The 20,391-nt window shown below is 48.7% G+C and overlaps 1 protein-coding gene across 1 annotated transcript; it reads right to left on the bottom strand.

Annotated features, from left to right (window-relative positions):
* Positions 1-163: 163 nt before the first annotated feature.
* SLA2 (Src like adaptor 2) lies at positions 164-20,390 on the bottom strand. Its single transcript, XM_019732678.2, is given in 9 exon segments — positions 164-356; positions 359-482; positions 892-1,024; positions 2,024-2,173; positions 10,423-10,526; positions 12,317-12,403; positions 12,769-12,868; positions 15,450-15,583; positions 17,819-20,390. Coding segments are annotated over 8 exon segments (855 nt in total). The 5' UTR covers positions 15,541-15,583; positions 17,819-20,390; the 3' UTR covers positions 164-290.
* Position 20,391: the final 1 nt, after the last annotated feature.

Below are 20,391 nucleotides of genomic sequence, written 5' to 3'. Positions count from 1 at the left end.
CACGACATCCGACCCCAGAGGAAGGTTAACCTCTTGGGAGCTCTGGCCCCACTCTCAGCTGGTCTGTACTTGAACTAGAGGTTGCAGGTGGGGTCATGGCACTGGGAAGAGCTTAGTGACTTTTTTTTAAGAAGCAACTTTCCATTCAATCACTCTACATGGCTGTTTGCTTATGGAAGACGTTAGTGACTTCTTAGGGCTGAGAGGAAGCAGAGGATACGGGGGGACCCTGAATGTGCCTCTGTCCCTGCCCTCCCCTCACTCAGTGCACAGTCTCGCCTGTGGGGTGTTCAGTCAGGCTGAGCTGAGTTGGATTCTAGGTGCTGCAGCCTTGGTTCCCCTTTCGGCCTCTGCTTGGGGCTTTGGCATCGTCCAAGGAGATATCGTCGGTCAGGCTGATGTAGGAGCTGAGGGCTTCCCGGAGCCCCTCGCTGAGGAGAGATGCCTCCCCTGTGGCAGACGCTTCAGAGAACAAGAGGGAGCTGTGCAGGGGGAAAAGAGCCGGGTCAAAGAGCCTCATTCTCCCTGCACCCACCACACGGTTCCCCGTTTTTCACGTCACTCGTGCTGGAAAACTCATGGCTCCTTGTTCCCTGTCATATCAAATCCCAGCTTGACTTCTCCACTCAGGACTGGGGCTGTCTCTTCTGTCCCACGTTGCCTGACCTCCCTTCCATGCTGGCCGCCGTGGTGTCCACGCAGGCCCCGTGTCCATGGCCGCTTTCCTCCCTGCCAGCCCCCCTACACACCTGCTGACCGGGGCTGGCCTCTGTGAGCTCAACCAATGCTCACTGGCCCCCCAGTGTCCCTGAAGGTGACAGGCTCATTCTGGGTTCCCCGGCGGAGGCCTTCCACCTCAGTCCTGCCTTCATGTTCCAGGGGTTCTCTTACCTGTCTAGCTTTTCCCAGTTGAGGGGTGTCCTCTGCACAGTCACAGGTAGGGGGATGTCCTTGCCAGGGACTAGGACCGCTCTCCGCATGGCACAGGGCTCCTTGAGGGTGCAGCAGATGTCATCTGCCAGCTCTGCGGGGGACACCCAGAACACTAACCTGGCTGATCACAGCCCCCACCCTTACCCCGACAGCTTTACACACTTGGCACGTGGGGGCATGGTCTAAAAAGTGACAGGGCAAGAGCCCCAAGCTGTTGGTCTCCTGGAGGCTGAGATGCAGTCAGGTCATTCTGGGCTAGGTTTTGGGAGACTTAATTTACTATGATTTGGGGTAAGTTGATGGGCCTTTCTGAGCCCCGTTTCTGGCTAGGAAAGTGCTTCAAGAAGAAGAAAGCTGGGGCGGCCGGATGGCTCAGATGGTTAGAGCGCGAGCTCTTAAAAACAAGATTACCGGTTCAATTTCTGTATAGGATGGTGGGCTGTGCCCCCTGCAACTACCATTGAAAACGGCAACTGGACTTGGAGCTGAGCTGCGCCCTCCACAACTAGATTGAAGGATGACGACTTGGAGCGGATGGGCCCTGGAGAAACACACTGTTCTCCAATTTAAAAAAAAAAGAAGAAAGCTAAGGAATGTTCAATCTCTACTTGTACTGTCAGTATCTACTGCGTGAGCAACCCTTCAGAAAAGCCCTGATCAGTTTCCCCCGTTTTCCTCTCTGCTCCTTGACACTGTGCCCTAGTGACTACATCCTCCAGTGCCTGTTACTGGAGGACAAGCACCAGAAAATTCTGAGAATCAACTGAATTCCACAACAGCAATAGCTCTGGGCCTGGTTTCTTGGGAGAGAACTGTGCCTGCCACTGGGGGCTTTGCCTCAGAACCACAGCGGTGGGTGAGTGACTGCGCTCACTGCGCTCACACAGGAGGTCTGTGCTGTCAGGGCATGGGGTGAAGACGGCTCCCAGCCTGTGTTTCTTGGCACGGGGACTGGCATGAAGATAGGGGTGGCCCCTCTTCCATCTGTCTGGATGTTCTTGAGCAGGTAAAGTATCATAAGGGCACACTGTCTGCTCCCCCAAGACCCCACAGTCCCATCTACTCTCACAGAGGCGGGGAAAGGCCATACCAGAGTAATGGTCCACCAGGGCCTGGAGTGAGGGGAAGGTGAGGCGTGGTGAGATGTACAGCCAGCCATTGTCAAGGCGCTGGATCCTGTAGTGTCTGATCCGGTCCCAGGATGCAGGGCGGCTGAGGCGGATGGACAGGGAATAACAGCCTGAGGAGGAAAGGGTCCAAGGTGAGACTGGGGCCCTGCTGGGACCCAGCCCCACCCAGGTTGGGAGGAAGAAGAGATGAGGTGGCCACAGAGAATGGCCATGGGCCCAGACGGAAGGGAAGTGGGCAGGGGACGGACAAAGACTTGCTGTCTGGGTCATAAATGACCCCACATTCATCATAGATAGGGCTCTCGTGAGGATGAAATGAGATGATGCACACGGCCCTCAGTACAGAGTCTAGCACAATTTAAGTGACTATTAAATGTTGGCTGTTATTATAAAGACTCAAGTGGGCAGAAGTGTTAGAATGTGGAAAATGTGTCAATAGATGTCAGTAAGGATGTGGAAAATAGGAACTCTCTTATCCTGCTGGTGGAAAGATGAATTAGTACAAGCCACTTGGGAAACAGGTGGCATTAAACAGTGGAATGTGCACATACCTCAGAGCCCAGCAGTGCCACCCCAGCATGTTACCTTGGAAATGCACGAACAAGAATATTCATAGCAGCATTGTTTGGAAAAGCCCAAAGCTGCAAATAGCCCATATGCACGCAATAGAATGGTGCATTATAGAATGTAATACTACACAGCAATAAAAGTTAATAACCACTACACATATAAGCACAAATAAACCTTAAAAATAACAAGCAGAAGCAGCAAGTCACTGAAGCATACATTCAATGTGATTTACTTACATAAAGGTCAAAGGCAGTCGTGACTATTGCATAGAGATACATGTATGGCAGAGCTATGAAGAAAATAACTGAATGACTAACTGAATCATGGAAGGGGCTTCAAAAGGATTGTTGTACAATGTCTTAAGCTGGTAAGTGGGCCCCTGGATATTGGTTTGCTTATTAATCTTTAACCTATATATTTATATACATTGATGTATGTGACAGAATTTTTCCAGTTTTGCTATAATAAAATGCACACGTTTAAAGTATACAGTTTGACAGCTTTCAACAAAAATTTTAATTTTTACAAAAAGACTTGACTAGACAAGGAAAGCACATAGTTGAAAAATGAACAGAGAAAAAAGACAATGTAAAATCATAATATACAGGCCTCTAAGAGTTTCCAGCAGATAAGGATACATCTGGGAGCACTTGGTAACTCTAAAGTGGGATTCATTTCTTAAGTCAATACTTCATCAAAGCCAAATGGGAAGAGGGTGCTTAGTGAAATAATATTCTGTTATTGCTATAATTTAATGATCTAAAGCTATCTGTGGCTTTCATTTATTGAGTGCTTACTATGTGCTCTATATGGATTATCTCATCTAATTCTCATAACCACCTTATGAGGTAGGTACAATTATGCCCACTTTACAAATGAGAAAACTGTGTCAGAGAACCTGGAAGAAGGAAAAGGCACTGACCCTGTCACTTAACCTTTCCCTGTGGAATGCCAACAAAAAGGCAGGAGTGAATCCCAAACCACAGGCATTGCTCAGTTTTAGGAAGCATTTATTTTGATGTGATCTAAACACTCCAATTAAAAGGCAGAGATTTTCAAATTGGATTTTAAAAAGTAAGACCCAACTATATGATAAACACACTTTGAATATTAAAATGCAGGCTAAAAGTAAATAAGAATGTATTACGCAAACATTAATCACAGGAAAACTGGAATGGTTATAATGGTATCCAAGTAGAATTCAAGACCATGAATATTACCAGAGATATGAGGGACATATCAAGACATAAAAATCCTGAATTTGTATGCACCCAACTACAGAAATTCAAAGTATATGAAGCAAAACGGACAATATTAACAGAAAAAATAGCCATCCATAATTATAACTGGAGATTTCAACATTCCTCTCTCAGTGCTTGAGATAGGACAGAAAATCAAGAAAGATATACAAGACTTGTACAATACAATCAACCAACTTGAGTTAATAAACAGAATACTGCAACCATCAACAATACAAATTTTCTTTTAAGAACACATGAAATATTCGAGATAGACTATAGACTGGGCCATAAAAACAAATTTAAAAAAGACTGAGATCATTAAAGGTATGTTCTCTGACCACAACAGAATGAAATTATAAATTATAATAACAAAAAGATACCTGCACAATCCCCAAATACTTGGAAATAACAGGGATCGAAGAAGAAATCACAAGCAAAATTAGAAAATATTTTTAAATAAAACAAAAATTTGTGAGTTCAGCTAAATCAGCTAAGTCAGTACAGCTAAGCTACAGTTGTAGCTTTAAATGCTTACAATTGAAGAAAGGTATAAAATAAATTAAGCTTCCACCTTAAGAAGCTAGAAAAAGAATTAAGTAGAAAGAAACAAAGACAAAGCAAAAATAAAATGGAAAACAATGGAGAAAAATCAAACCAAATGCTTGTTCTTTGAAGAGATTGATAACATTGATAAACCTCAAACTAGATTGATCAAGAAAGAAAGAAAAAAAAAGAACACACAAATTACCAATACCAGGAATGAAAGGGGGACATCACTATAGATCCTACCCACATTAAAAAGAGTAATAAGAGCACATTACCAGCAACTTTATTAAGAATATGTAAATTCTACAACTTGGATGAGAGACAATTCCTTACAAGACAAATTACCAAAACTGACACAAGAAATAGAAATTTTGAATAGCCTTATATCTGTTACAGAAATTAGTTTCATAATTTTCAAACTTTCCACAAAAAAAGCAGTCCAGATGGCTTCACTAGTGAGTTCTATCAAACATTTACAAAAGAAATAATACCCAAATATATGGTGATGGGAGAACTGACTCTGGGTGGTGAACACACAGTGGGATTTATAGATGATGTAATACAGAAGTGTACAGCTGAAATCTATGCAACTTTACTAACAATTTTCACTCCAATAAACTTTAATTAAAAAAAAAGAAATAATACCAATTTTACACAAACTCTTAAATATAAGAGGAGGGAACACTTCCCCTCCCAGGTTATGAGGCTAGCATTACCTTGATATAAAAACCAGACAAGAACATTACAAAAAAACCAATAGACCAATATCCCTCATGTACATAGATTTAAAAAATTCTTTAAAAACTGTTAGCAAACTGAATCCAGCAAAATAAAAAGGATAATACATTATGACCAAATTGGCTTTATCCCAGGAATACAGGTTGATCTAAAATTGAACAGCAGTGTAATTCACTGTATTCGTAGAATAAAGGAGACAAATATGATCACCTGGAGAAACGCAGAAAAATCAATTTGACAAAATTCAACACCAACCCTTCCAAAAAACAGAAAACTATGAATAGAAGGTGTAATGTTTCCTACTGCAAGTTCAGTGAAATCCATTTCAGATTTATGATCTCCAGAACTGTAAATCTGTGTTGTTTTAAGCCACTAAACTGTTGAACTCAAATCAATGTGTCAGCAGTTCTATGTTGCTTCTGCAGGCTCTACAGGAGAATCAATTTCTTTGCCTTCAAGTTCCTAGAAACTACCTGCATTCCTTAGCTCATGGTCCCTTTCTCCATTTTCAAAGCCAGCAGCATGGCAGATGCCAATCTCTCTCAAACTCTGACTCTCCTGCCTCCCTCTTGCAAAGATGCCTGTGATTTCATTGGGTTTATCTGGATAATCCATGATAATATCATCTCAAAATAATTACATCTATAAATTTACTTCACAGGTTCCAGGGATTAGAACCTGAATATCTTTCGGGGGGCTATTATTCTGCATGCCACAGAAAGGTACATCCTCTCAACCCAACATAGAGCATCTGAAAAATCTAGAGTAATATCATACTTTAATGGGAAATGCTGAAGTTTTCCTGTTAAGATTGATGTGGACCCTGAGAAGGAATTTATCTGTTGAAATGGACTCCCCATGGTCAACCGAGGGCCCATTTGCCGACAGGGGTCCTCACATACTCTGTATACTGGGAAGAACCTCAGATTGAATTCTTGGCTTTTCACACTATGCCCTGCTTGTTTATACCGAGTCAATCACTGCTGGGAAGCCCCAGGTTCCTCTTTTGACCAATGTACTGAGATCTGTCCCATCCAGTCAGAACTGCACAATTATATCCTCATTTGCATTTATACCAACCAATCAGAATGCATGATACTGACCGATCAGGTATGTAGAATTTGGAAAACTCATTTGCATAAAATTGGACCAATTAGGAACCTTCTCCATAAAAGGTGGCCTCCCCTTTATCTTGGCAGAGCACACTTTCAGTTTCCACTGGAGCCTGTGTTTTCCTGGTTTGCAAACTGTTTCACCTGAATAAAATCTTTTTCCACACCTCTGGGAATTTTTTTGACACTGAGAATAAAGCAAAACTGTTCTCTCACCACTTCACTCATTGTACTAGAGGTCCTAGGTAGTGTAATAAGGCAAGAAAAACAAAAGGTATATGGATTGAAAAATAAACTGTATTTATAAATAATTTGATCATGTATGTAGAAAATTCTAAGGAATCTACAAAAAAGCTACTAGAACAAATAGGTGAGTTTAGCAAGGCTATAGGATACAAAAACAATATACTCTGAGAAGTGTGGAATAGAGTCCCTGCTTCCTTTTCCTTGCTCTCTACCTGATTCTGGAGGCCCCTTGACCTCTGTACCTTTAAGAAGAGTCTCTTCTGGATCTGTGCTGTGACCCTGAAAAGGCGTTGTGGTTGGCAAAGGACTAAATATCTGAGAACAGGCCCGAGAGGCCAGCCAACCCAGCTAACCTAAGTGACCAAGTCCCTACATCCTCTGCATGGTTCCTCAGGCACCCACCCTGGCCACTGTCACCACAGTTGCTAGAACCAGGAGGGGTAGCTACTGAGGACGGGGCTGGTAGGCTCAAGGGTAATAAGCTCTGTCAAACCCATGTGGGGCTGTCAACCCCACTGGGAGGACCGGTCGCTCACAAGGCTCTCTGTGAGTGGCCTGTGTGCCTGGTGTCCTGCTGTTCCTTCTCACTGCATGCTCTGGCCAGTCCCAAATACCTCCTGTTCTCTTCCAGTTACATCCAGGTCATTTCCTTTTTAACTCACACTTCCTGGGTTCAAATTGCACACAGGGTCACGTACTATAACATCCCTATGCCCTATGCTCACTAGCTGTGTCCTAAGCACATTATTTGACCTCTCAGATCTGTTTCTTCATCTGTAAAGGAGATAATCATTGACCAGATGGCCACAAGGATTCAGGTGGTGAAGCAGGGAAACCATTTAGCAGGATCTGGCACGTAGCAAGCACCCAATAATGCTTATCAGGCCCCTGGTCCTTTGCTCGTGCTGTTCCTTTTATATAGACTCTAGGGAAATGGTGGTGGTGGGGGGCGCTTTCCCCTCCCTTTTCCAGACGCTGAGTAGGGTTCTTGGGAGCTTGCAGGCCCCAGGTCTTCATCCTTGTTCCACACACTGGCTTGAAGTCCCTACAGAATTCCCTTCACAGAGATACATCTGGACCTTAGGCCAGAGAAAAGCTGGTCCTGATACCACTCACTCACTCAGTCAACAGCTAGCCTCTGTTATATATAACAAGATGCATTGTGTAAACATAAAACACATTGTCTCTTACTACTTATTCTGGGTTCCCTAGACTGAAAGTGTGTTTTCAAACTTCAAAGAACATAAGAACCATCTGGAGAGCTTGTGAAGAAGCAGATTTTCGACCTCTGCACCCAGCAGTGCGATTCGATAGGTGTGAGGTGGGGCCCAAGTGTCTGCCCGGTCAAAAAGTTCCCCCGACAATTGCTATACACTCGAGTCTGAGAACCCCTGCTCTAGGACATCACGCGGGCCCCTAGAGCTGCGGTATCAAACAGTTTTTTGACCATAAACCACAGTATGAAACTTTACACTATGACCCAGGACACAAACAAAAGTTTGATGAAGCAATATTTTCCCCAACCCCAGTGATGAACCCTGATGTTTTCTGCTGTATTTCACTTCACTCACTGGTCCAGATCCACTAAATCCGAACGAGAGGGCCCTGGGTTTCGACCTCAGAATCACCTGGGGCTTTTGCAGATTCCAGGGCCCAGGCTACACCCCTGACCCATTAAACCAGAAACTTTGTGAGTGGGTCCAGCTCCTCTACACGATCCCAACACGTAGTAGCCAAGGTAGAGATCAGCCAGCTGTTCTTAAAGTGGGGTCCCCAGGCCAGCAGCAGCAGCAGCAGCAGCAGCATCTCCTGTGAACTTGTTGGAGAGGCGAATTCTCGGGCCTTGCCCCACACCTACCAAATCAGAACTGCCGGGCCTGGGGCCAGTCGTTTGTTCTAACGAGCCCTCCAGGTGACACTGATGCCCACCCAGGTTGGAGACCCACTGAACTAAACTGATTGCTTGGCCCACGGATGAGTCATGGTTTGCAGTTTGATAAACTGTCCAAAAAGAAGCCCGGATGAGAGATCAGAAGTTAGTACCGGGGAAGCCTTCGCTTTTCCTGCAGAATTGGCAAACCTCTTCCTTTTCTGATCCTGAGAGCTGCATTCTCATCTATCCCCTTTTGGTGTTGGCCATGGAAGAGTTCCGAGTCAAATCTAACCTTAATCCCAGTCACAATGCGAATCCCTATCTGCTGTCTCCTTTATTTCTCAGCTATTTCCCCTTGTATATGTGCCTTTTTAGGAAAGGGGCAGAGTGGCGATAAGGGCTGGTGTCATATGGGGACTCTGGCCCCGCTCCCCGCACAAGAACACAGGATAGGGTGAGGCCAAAAAGGAACACCAACGGAGCCATGGAGAGGGGGTTCATACCACTATAGTCTTGCTGGCGGCTGGGTTGGAGACACAGGAAGCAGGAGCCGCAATCTGCCGTCCGCTTCTCTGCCAACCAACCAACCCCTTGCCAACTGCAATCCGTACTTGCTAGCTCAGCCATGGCAGTTATCTTAGCGGCCAATGGCTAACTGGTTACAGCTGACGGCCATCTACGACCCGAGCCAGCACCTTTCCACATGAGGCCGAGAGCCTGGGAACTGCTCTCTGGGACTCTGTCCCCACAGCTGGTCACTGTGCTCTTGGGGTTGAACCAGGCCAGAGATGGGGGTAGGGAGCTGAGCACGAAGCACTTCCTGTGGCTTTCAAAGCTCACCGGGGCCCTGTCTGCAGTGCCCCTGCCCCAATCAGCACCACTGCTGTGGTTTCCTGTTTGCAGCTGCTGCGCTCGGACCAGGCCCCCACCCCAGAAAGCCTCTGGGTGTGTATGAAGGTGGGATGCTGATGCCGCCTAGAAAATAGCAGGAGGGGCTGGGAGAAGTCAGCTCAGGGAGCTCTTCAAAGGAGGGGAGGAAAGGTAAGGACTTGCTAGAGGGTCTCAGGTGGGAGGCTGAGGAGAGAGCAAAGGACCTGGAGAACCCATCACAGTTGGTTAAGTTAGGGTGAGCACAGAAGGCTGGTCTTCACTCCTAAATATCTCCCCCCAGTCCACTACTGTGCTTACAGTTCCACCATTATTGTCACATGTGGGCCTTTCTCGGGTGTTGGAAGTGAAGTGAACCTTGGCTGGGTTTGAATGCCAGCTCTGCACTTCTTAGCTGTGTCTCCCCAAGCAAACTGTTTTTCTTCTCTAAGCCTCAATTTCCTCATCTGTAAAATGGGGACAATGGAAGAACAACCCCCACAGGGTTGTTTGAAGACACGGAAAGGGCCTAACAAATGTGGGTGCTGCCACTCGCTGTCCCTGCTGTAAGGGACTTAAGATGGCAGCTCAGAGGGAGGCGGGGGAATCAGAGACAGACTACATTAACTTTGTGTTTTGTTTGCAAAAGCCCTGCACCTGAGGTGGGAGAAGTCCCCTATGAATGTGCAATGTAACACGTCCCTACACCTTTTCAGGCCTGTTTCCCCATCTGAACAGCAGAGAGGTCACAAGGTGACTTCTAATGGGTTATTGTTTTTGGCTCTTACTGCCTTGTCAGAGGCCTTGGCAACTTTTTGCCAGGAGATCAGGATCATGTGTCTTGGGGAAGGAGGAATCATTGCTGTCAGGGCAGGGAAATCCTGCGACTATGCTCTATTACAAGTCCTAGTTGTGAAGTGTTGGCTGAGCCTGGATCCCTACTGTGGGCCATTCATACCCACTGTTAGAAATAAATGCAGGTTATTGCTCCGTTGCTGATGGTGTTCATGGCAGCAACATGGTGATCTGTCAGCCAGACTGGCCGACTCTAAGTCCAGGTACTCCAGCCCTTTGCACCTGGCCTCCGACCTCTATCCCCAAGTCACATCACACATTGGCTCGTGGCATTTAAGGGACAAGCCTGGGGCGGGGCTGAGCTTACCCACCTCTCCTGGTCTGGCTCTCCCGGATGAGAAAGGCCCCTCCACAGTTCCCAGGCAGCAGCAGCAGTTCCTCAGCTTTCTCCCGGCTCAGACCCTCATACAGCCACCTGGAGGAGAAGCAGAGAGGGGAACAGGAGTCACCCTGGGGGTGGATGGGCCAAGACTCTAAAGGAACCCGTCTTCCCTCTCTGGGGCTCAGAGTTCCACGTGTACCATGAAGAACTGGCCTCAAGTCTCAAAGGGCTCCCAGGTTTGCCCTTCTGGTCCTGGTTCCAGGAGGACAACCTCATGGGGTCAGTCCCAGGCTTTTCTGCCTGGAGACCTCATTCCCAAGGGTCCAGGGAGCTGGGGGCAAACTGGGTGACCCTGGCCTCCTCTCACTGCCCAGGTCCCCCAGCACCCCTATGCTATCCTCTCACTTTTCCAAGCCTTCACCTTTCCAAGAATTGCCCAGTTTTTCTTTTTGTTTTTTTTGTTTGAATTTTAGTAAATATTTTATTTGAGCATTTTAAAGTTTAACTTTGTAGCCAAAGGTATGCAGGTGAGCCTTTATTCATTATCACTGAAATCTAACTATTATTAAAGTTTATTTGTGGACAGAAAGGTTGGAGCTTAAATGTTGACGACCTTCTAAAATTTTGGAAGAAAACATGCAGCCCTTCAATCACCATCCATGCCCCCCAAAGCACAGCTCTTCCACAATCCTACCCCTCAGTGCCTCTTTCCATGCTGGAATTTTGATTCCTCGGATTCCATGTTTTCTTTCCTCTTTTCACTTAATCTCTCACCTATACATGCCCGAGAAGGACTTAACGGCAACGGGCAGTTCAGGGTAGTCTGGCAGGAATTTTTCAGTTCACTAGTCATCAGCCTCCTAAGTCCCCAGGGTCATGCCCTGTGGTCCCAGCAAAGCCTACAGAAGCTGATTGGATGGAAATGGCTGCCTCCCTGTCATTTTGTGAAATTCCACAGTCAAAGCCAGCGTCAGGGTTGAGTTGATTCCAAGTAAATAAATTAGAGAAGCTGCGATTTGCTTGGTGCCAGCAGCAAACTTAGCCTAGTTGTATAGTAAATAAGTCATTCTGGTTGACTTATGGAAATTATCATATGTCTGTGAAAACTGAGGACGTAAATGAAGGAGTGGCAGGGAAGGCGCTACGGGAGGTAGTCAGTGTTTCCTTGGCTTAAACTTAGTGCCACGCTGTGGATGTAAAACCTCCAGCCAGGAGGCCCAGGGCACCAGGAAACACGTGGCAAGGTGGGCTTCAGCCGGCTTGCAGACAACCTCTGTGTGAGGACACGTGTCATTTTCACCAGCCAGACACACAGCAAGCCTCAGAACAGGGATGTCATCCAGTTCTGGAGCCACACTTTCTCTAAGAACTGAAAAGCAGCTATCACAGCAGTGTATATACACAGGGACACATTCCTGATTCAGGTGGATCCCACGGAAAGGCAGTGCACTTCCTATCTCTCTCCTGGCATAGAATTCGCTCTGGAGTCAGTTTCTTTGGTCACTCACTCTTGGTGAGAGATGGCTCGTGCTTGGTAAGAGACCCTGTGTCCCATGCCTGGCCCTCCCTGGGAGGCACCTCTCGGAAAGGCAGGCCCATCATGTGGGGAGCCAGCCCCTCGTTTTCTTGCCTCAGGACATTTATGCAGGCTGCTCCCATCGGCAAGTCCCTTCCAGGATTCTCCACCACCACTTTCCTGCCGGAGTCTGTCCTCTGGTCTCCCAAGTCTCACGGGAAGATGTGAGAATGTTAGCTGTCTGTTCCACCTGAGGGCAGGGCCTGGGCCTGATTCTCATCTGTCCCCAGCTTTGATCAACACAGGACTGGGCATAAAGGACTACACAGCCAAGTCCCCTAAGGCAGGACCTGGGGTGGGAACTCACCCATGGGAGATTTTGGCCACATGGACGCTGGGGATGCTGTACTCTCTGCCTGAGACCTCCGACAGCACTGTCCACCAGTCTCCATCCCTGCAAAAAGAAAGGAGGGGACTCCTCTCAGAAGGTTCAAGGCCCAGAAACGGCTCTTGTAGGATTTACAGGGACCCTCCATACTGGATCCCACCTGAATTTCCCAGACATCCTTGCACCAGACAGGCAGGTACCTCTTGGGTGGTAGATGGCATACTCAGGGGCCATCAGCTGTCCACCCACTGCTTCTCCCTGCAGGTGTGTCAAGCTGCCTGAAATCCCACCTTGAGGACCAGGTGGAAGCACAGCACCAAAGGCCATGCTCTTTTCTCCTGGAGGGAGGGGCCCCTTCTCCCATCAGTGCGTCTTCAGGTATCAGGAGCAGGGAGCAGAGCACCCCACCCAGTGCCTGTGGAAGGACTTACTCAGAGATGATGGTCAGTGGCTCCCCCAGTCTCAGTGACAGCTCTGCCTGCTCGCCTACTGGAAAACTGCCCAGAGCTACGGCTGTGGCCTTGCTCCTCTCTGGATGGAGACAGAGATGGTCACCCTCTTGATCAGCCCTCCCTCCAGACATGAGGTCTAGCGGAGTCTGGGCTCCCACCAGCACCCCTCCCACACGCATCTCACACTGGTTCCAATATGTCTCTCCAGACATACATGGAGATCCCCACGGTGACCCCGGACAGAGCTCCTCAGAGCCCAGGGGACTCTCCTCGGAACTGTCTGCAGCACAGGGCCTGGCCATCCCACGGTGCAGGGAAATGCCTGATGCCAGAATAATGACACAAGCAAGGCTCGTGGAGGGCGTTCTCTGACAAGGGTGGAACCAGGTGGCCAGGAAAGGCCCCTTCCCTTCCCGGAAGGCCTGGCTTTGCGCCCCTAGGAGCCACGGAGCCGCATGTGCTGTCCCCTCGATTGGCCCCCTCCACCTGGCTCACTCTCCTTCATCCTTCATGCCCTGGAAGAAATGACCCTTCCTTTGGGAAGCCTTCCCTGATGAACCCCTCAGTGCATACCCTCGGTCAGAGTCCCTTAACACACACTGTTGCCAAAATCCAACACAACTGTAATTGATTATTGGTTAAGCACCTGTTTCTGGGACTTGACAGTCCCTGCAGGCAGAGACTGAGCCTATCTTGTTCACTGCTGGGAAGCCTGGTCCTGTACAAGGCCTGGCACGTGGTAGAGCCTTAGATTTGGGACAGATGCAAGACTGATGGACACCAATGACTCATGGGAGGGGTTGTCCAAAATCCATGCTTCTGCTGGGACCAGAGGTAGACCTACCAAGGCCCATCATTCCCTTGGAGACCCTGACAGAGGGGGAAACAATGTTCCCCTCAGGTCCTGCAGGTAGGGAGGGCCTCAGGTCACCTGCAGGGGGGCACCCCCCCGCCCCCCTCGGCAGCCTGGGCATGACTCAGAGCAGCCTTGGGGTTGCTGCCTGTGGCTACATTCAGAGGAAACGAGATGGAGGTCTGTGTGGTTTCCAGGTCTCTTCCTGCTGGGTCTGCTAGGCCCCAGGCTCTTGGCGCAGACCGAGTGGCTAAAAGAAGGCAGCTGCCTCCCCATCAGGCATCCTGCAGGGCCAAGGGCCTCGATGCCTGTCGGGCCTGAAGAGGCTATTGTCAGGGAGATGAGGACACGGGGCTGAGGTGTGGGAAGGGAGCCCCAGCTATTGCAGGGGAGTTTTCCGATTGGGGACAGCTCTTGCCAGACACCGCTGTGCAGACACCTGGCTCTGCAGTCTCCTAGTTCTGTTAAAATGTGTACACAGCGCTTCCTCGTAAAAGCGCTGCTTGGTGTGGGGTAATCTTGTTATCTGTGATGGTGAATTTTATGTCTCAATGTGGCTAGGCCACAGTACCCCGATATTTGGCCAAACACCAGTCCAGATGTTGCTGTGAAGGTATTTTTTAGATGAGGTTAACACTTAAATCAGCAGACTTTGAATAAAGCAGATCAACCTCCATAATGGGGGTGGGCCTCTTCCAAGCAGCTGAAGACTTTAAGAGTAACAGACTGAGGCCGTTTGCGGAAGTGGGAATTCTCCTCCAGACTCGGCTCTGGAATTCTGCAGCATCGACCCTCCCTGGCTCTCCAGCCTGCTGGCCTGCCCTGCAGATTTCAGGCTTGCCAGCCCCACAACTGTATGAGTCCATTTCTTAAAATAAATTACCTCTGTGCCTACACACACACATACCCCAACCCCACCCCATTGGTTCTGTGGTTGTTTCTCTGGAGGACTCTGACGAATACATCAACTATCAAACCCCAAATCAGGATGTGATTTGAGAAGGGACTTGTGGGGCTATTTTGGGGAATGAGAAACAAACCGAGGACTATAGTTTTGACATGGAAATATCAGAATTTATTTTGATTGTCTAACTGTCCTAAAAATTAGTTTTAGTCAGGACGATCTTAGAAAACCACTGGTCTAGGTTCAGCACAGGCATTGTGTATGCTAATTTTTTCCATTTGCCACAGCTGTAATTTTGCTTCAAGCATTTCACAGCACCTCTCGGGATAAGAGGAGAGACTGGCGCATCTCTGTCCACGTAGAACTTCCTGTGATGATGGAAATGTTCTATAATTGTGCTGCCAATTAAGGGAGCCACGGGCTTTGAGCGTTTGAAATGTGGCTAGTGTGACTGAGGAGCTGAATATATAATTGTATTACATTTAAACTAATTTTAGCTTACATTTCAATAGCTGCCTATGACTAGAGCCTACGGTAAGGGACAGGGCAGCTATGGAGAACTACCGAAATGGGGTTGGTCTTAGTTGCCAGCTCAGTCTCTAAATAAACTGCTGGAGGAGGGGGCAAGCCTTGGGAGACACCCGGGGGACGATGACGCCCTCCTGATTATCACCTGTCACTCTCTCACATGGTTACTTTACCTGGTTGTCTGATGTTGACTGTGCAAATGTAAGCCCCGCAGGAGCAGGGGCCCTGCCTGTATGGCTCGCAGGGGAGGGCCTGGCATACAGCAGGCAGGCACTCACTGACACTTGAGCTGTGTCGGAGTAGCTGGTCAGGGAGGCCCAGTGCAGCCCCACAGTGCCTGCGGAGGGCCTGGCGGTCCTGGGCCCTGTCACCTACCTGTTGGCACAGGCATGGGGTACTGCTCTTGGACAGAGGGGCTTGGGCTTGGGCTTGGCAGGGTTTTCCCTCTGCTGGGCTGACTTCCCATGGTTCCTCAGCAGAACTCTCAGTAGCACATCGTTGAGAGAAATCTGAAAGAGATACTGGGTTGGGGGCAGAGCTGTGGCTCCAGGGCTGGTCCCCAGAGACACCCTCTCTCCCTGGCTGCACCCTGCTGACCGCCTTGCTGAGGCATGTGAATAAGCTTCCTCCCATCAGGACCAGGCGCCCGACTATGAAGGCTGTCTGCAAACTGGACCGTTTTCTCTGCAGTCCATCTTTACAATGCTGCAGCCAGGCTGTGTTCTGTCTCTGGACCTTTGTGTACGCGGCGTACCCTCCCACTGGCGAGAATATGCTTTTTCCCCTTCGGGCCTGTCTCGACCCCATCTTTCCCCGGAAGTTTGCCCCGAATCACCCAGCCTTCGCTGATCATTCCGATGGCCTGCTCAGAACCATTTCCTGACCTGGGTGATGGGACAATGACGGGACGGAGTTCACTCCAGGCATACCAGGACTGATGGCTAGGGTCAGAAGTGGGCAATGGGGATCTGAGAGGGTTTGGGGGCTGGTGTCACAACAGGCTAAGGTGATACTGAGCAGTTACTGGTGTCACAGGGGAAAGTAAGATGAATGGAAGGCTGTATGACACAGTGATCATTTGCAAGGCTTTGGAGGATTGGCTGTCGAGCCACTTCCCCTCTCTGCCTCCATTTCCTCATCTGAAAAATGGGGATAACAATACATAACATATGGGTGTCAGAGATAGTGCATGTGAAAAGCATGGACAGGGCCTGCTTTTCTTTTATCATGCCCTGAATGTCGCTTCACCACAGGTTGCTCCTGCACAGGCTGCTCCTGGGAGCGTCTCTCTCTCTCCAAGAAAATCCAAGGGGAGATCTTTCCTGGGTAGCATGAGTGATTAATTCAGACCAACCAGGCTGGAGCTGTGAGACCTCAGGAACAGTATGTAATATTTCTGAGTCTCATCTATGAATCAAGGATAATACTGAGCCCACAGGGCTGGGGGGTGGGGGGGTTGGGAGGAGTAGAGGAGCCGGGTACAGAGTGGGTGCTCAGTAAGTTTCCTTTCCCCTGCTTCAGCAAGACAGTCACCACAATCACCAACTGCACTAAACCCAGAAACTTCTTCCCGCTGCAGGTGGAGCTGGGGGATGGGTCCGAAGGAGGTAGAACTGCACTCAGGCTGGAAGCCCCCAGCATTCTCTGCTAGCTTCCTCCTCCTGGCCTGGCCAGGAAGCCTCCTGGGGGGCAAAATGCAGACAATGGGGTGGGCAGGCCTAAAAGGAGGAGGTATCGGTCACAACTTTGAAGAGAGAAAACCTGATCATTACTTAGAGAAGTATTTCAACACGCGTTAGGCGCTTTCTAGGGGACCTGGGCCGGTGAGTGGATAGAGTTGGTGAAGAGCAGCTGAGACCAGCATACTGCCCACAATTGTTTTTTTTGTTTGTTTTTTTAAACATTTTTTTAGTTTCAGGTACACAAAACAATGTAATAGTTAGACGTTTATCATTTATATCCCTCACAGTGTCAACCCCCGCCCTCTATCCACTACTCCTCTGACATAGCACACAGCCATTCCATTTCCACTGTCTCTATTCCTAATGCTGTACTCTGCTTCTTGTAACTATATATACATGTATACAATTATAGTTGACATTCAACCACAACTGGTTTTTGATCATCTCACTTGATCCTTTGAGAGGTCGGCAGGGTTTGAATCCCATTCAGATACAAGGACCAGGGCCCAGAGAGCGCGACCTCGTGCTGTCATGTAGCTGGTTAGTGCAGAGCTGGGTCTACAATCCACGTCTTTGTGTGTTTGTGCTTCGGAAGATAACTTCTCAGCAGTGGCGTTAAGAGTGATGAATCTGGATTGAGCTAAAGGGAGACCTCCCTCTCTTTCAACTGAGAAATATCACCCTTTTGGGAGGAACTGACGACTCTAGAGCTGAAAGCGTTTTCAGATTATAATCCAGACTCCTCTTACTCACTGACGATGGAAGGCTGGGGCCCAGAGAGGGTCCCAAAGTCACACAGCAACTTGGTAACTGAGATGGGACCAGAGTGGGCACACAGGTAAGCTGGAGGGAACAACATAATTCTCCAGAGGACAGAGGTGGACGGGGAGGCCTCAGTTCCTTCAGGGACCCTCAGAAACCACTTCTCTTATTTACAGCCTCAGAACCACTCCACCTCCTCCTTAAGCTTTTCTCCCCAACCATAAAGCCCACTCCCAGTCTGAGGGGACCATCCTGCCGCACAGTCCCAAGGCCACTGAAAATAAAAACAAGCATACTTACTGGTTTCCTGTCATCAGAGGGTTGGGATGGAGGCTCAGCTAAGACGCATGTTTTGGCTGGAGATTAGGGCTTTGGGGGGCCCTTCTGGAAGTCTGCCAACATCCTCAGTCCTAGGACCTCCAGGACCCTCGCGGCCTGGGAGAATCTTCGGGGAGAGGCTCTCGGTATCGCTTTGGGCAGCTTCGCATCTGCCTGTGGTCAGCAGTTTGCAAACCTGGGATGGGACAGGAGCCCCGTGCTCCTGAGAGACCAACTGGGCAGCCCTCTCAAGCACAACCCAGCCAGGGAAGATGCCCCAGAGCTCTCTGAGCTGTCACAGGGTCCTTAAGGCTCCCAGCTTACATCTGCAGGCTCTGTGGTTCTCACAACCACTCATTTCCTCTGACGGCATCACAGACCATTGAGGAGCCACCTTCCCCAAGTTCCTGTTTCTGGGGGAGAAGTGGCTGCCTCGTCATGATCCTGGAGGGTTTTTCTCTGGCTTTCCAGCTTGGTCTTGCCCAAGGAACACAGAAGTGTGGTAAATAAACAGTTTCCCATACCTACCTGATCATAGTTACCTGAGGGGGCTTGTTAGTATCAGATTCCTGGGATAGTCCCACATCTGAATCCAAGTCACCAGAGCAGCCTAGGAATCTGAATTTTAAACACTCCAAGAGAGTCCTATGACGGGCCAGTCTGGGGAGCACCACCTTGGTGTGATGTGTTCCAATCTTTAATGTGTACAGGAATCATCCAGGGATCTTGTTAAACAGATTCGGGTTTGGTGGGTCTGGGGTGGGGGTTCAAGATTCCGCATTGCTAACTACTCCCAGGTAACACTCACGTTGCTGGTCTGGGGACCACACCTATGGTCAGTGGTTTTCCAAGTGTGGTCCCCAGGCCAGTAGCCTCAGCCTCATTCAGGAATTTGTTAGACATGCAGATTCTCAGGTCCCATCTCAGACCTACTGAATCAGAAACCCCGTGGGTGGGGCCAACAATGTTTTCACAAGCCCTCCAACGGACTCTGATGCATACCCCCAGCTAGGGAATCACTCAGCCAGGATAAAGAAATCTGATAGAATTGTCTTTGATTGTGGTGTGTTACCTTCAGTCACTGAAACTTACTAAAATCCTTAGATCATTAAAATCTAAATAACCACACTCACTTGCCTTTCCTTAGGGGGCTTAGCCTTCTTGGAGACAGATGCTTTTTAACACAAAATGGTCCACTGCACGTAAGTAGTTCCTGACTCCAGCTCAAACTACAAAGCCTTTTGGGGGGCCTGTCCAGCCAGGGCACCCTTCAGCTCAGGTTCTTCCTTCCTCACAGGGAAGGCTGGTTTGAGATTTAACTCCGCGGGAACTTGGCATGGAGAGCTGAAGGAGCCAGAGCGGTGGTGCATCCTCTGTAAGAGAAAATTTTCACCAGGGTATTTGAATGGGTGACGGCCACTCAAGGATGTGGCTCGTGGCAGGGAGGGGGGCATGAGCACAGCCTCACCCTCTTGCTCCTGCCTGCATACCACTCGGATGTCCATCATCTTATTTGACAGGTACATTTTCAGACCGGTCTCAAGGTGAGGTCCATGAATGAGGCAAGAAGTAGGGAATGTCTGGTCTCAAAAAAAATCCCACATATACTTCCTTTCCACTCATAGCGTCATCTAAAAATGAGTTTCAAAGCTTAGATCTGCTGCTTATTAGTTTTGTGACCATTTCCATAAAGTGGAACTAGCATGTAGCTCACTGGGTCAAAAGAAGGAAACATGTAGGAAGGTGTTAAGGGCTTAGCCTGTGGTAGGTTCTTAATAAAATACGCAAATGCATTGATTTTGGAAGAACTGGGAACTTATTATCATGTGCAATCTACCTGGCCACTTCCTTGCCTCTCACAAAGTAGGCACCTAAGATTTTTTTGGATTAAACAGAAAGAAAGGAAATGAAAATGAGAAGAGGAATGAGTGTGGTTAAGGGCCAGTCAGGTGCAGTCAGCTGGGGCCTGACTCCAGGCACAGGCTATGGTCGGAAAGCAGGCAACCATCCACGCCGTGTGGCCAAAAAGGCTGCAGTAATGTGGGTTTTAAGAGCAACTGTGACCACCAGCCACCTCTGCCTCCGGAACTCGGCGTGGGCCTGCAATGTCAGGAACTCAGTTTGGTGACCTCCATCTGTCCATGTGCACGTGTTTCATCTCGTGTCATTTTACAGCTTTCTCCCACGGACACAGCCACCTCGATGTGACTGCAGCAGCAGCTCCTGGATCATTCAAAACTGACCTGAGATGGTGGCCTCCTGAAATGGTTCTGGGTGGGTACAAAGACAGTGATTTCTGGAGAAACACAGCCCAGTCTGTTTGAGGAACCAACAGTGACTGCAGATTATTACTGAGGGGTGGGACTCCGCGACCCCACACAGACGGCAGAGCTGAGATGCGAACACCTTTCCAAGACCTCAGCTCCTCTTCCATCGTCACAAAACACAAGGTCGGGCTTCTCGTGGTTTTTGGTTTGAGGGGAATAGAGGTGTGTCAGATGGACATGGGGTTCAATTCCAGTTGGGCTTCTGGTATGACCTTGGGCAAATTATTT

The sequence above is a fragment of the Rhinolophus sinicus genome, linkage group LG13 (genome assembly GCF_036562045.2).
Source record: "Rhinolophus sinicus isolate RSC01 linkage group LG13, ASM3656204v1, whole genome shotgun sequence".
In the NCBI taxonomy this organism is placed as follows: Eukaryota; Metazoa; Chordata; class Mammalia; order Chiroptera; family Rhinolophidae; genus Rhinolophus; species Rhinolophus sinicus.
The sequence above is the reverse complement of the archived record's forward strand: the minus strand, read 5'-3'. Positions and strand labels throughout refer to the sequence as shown.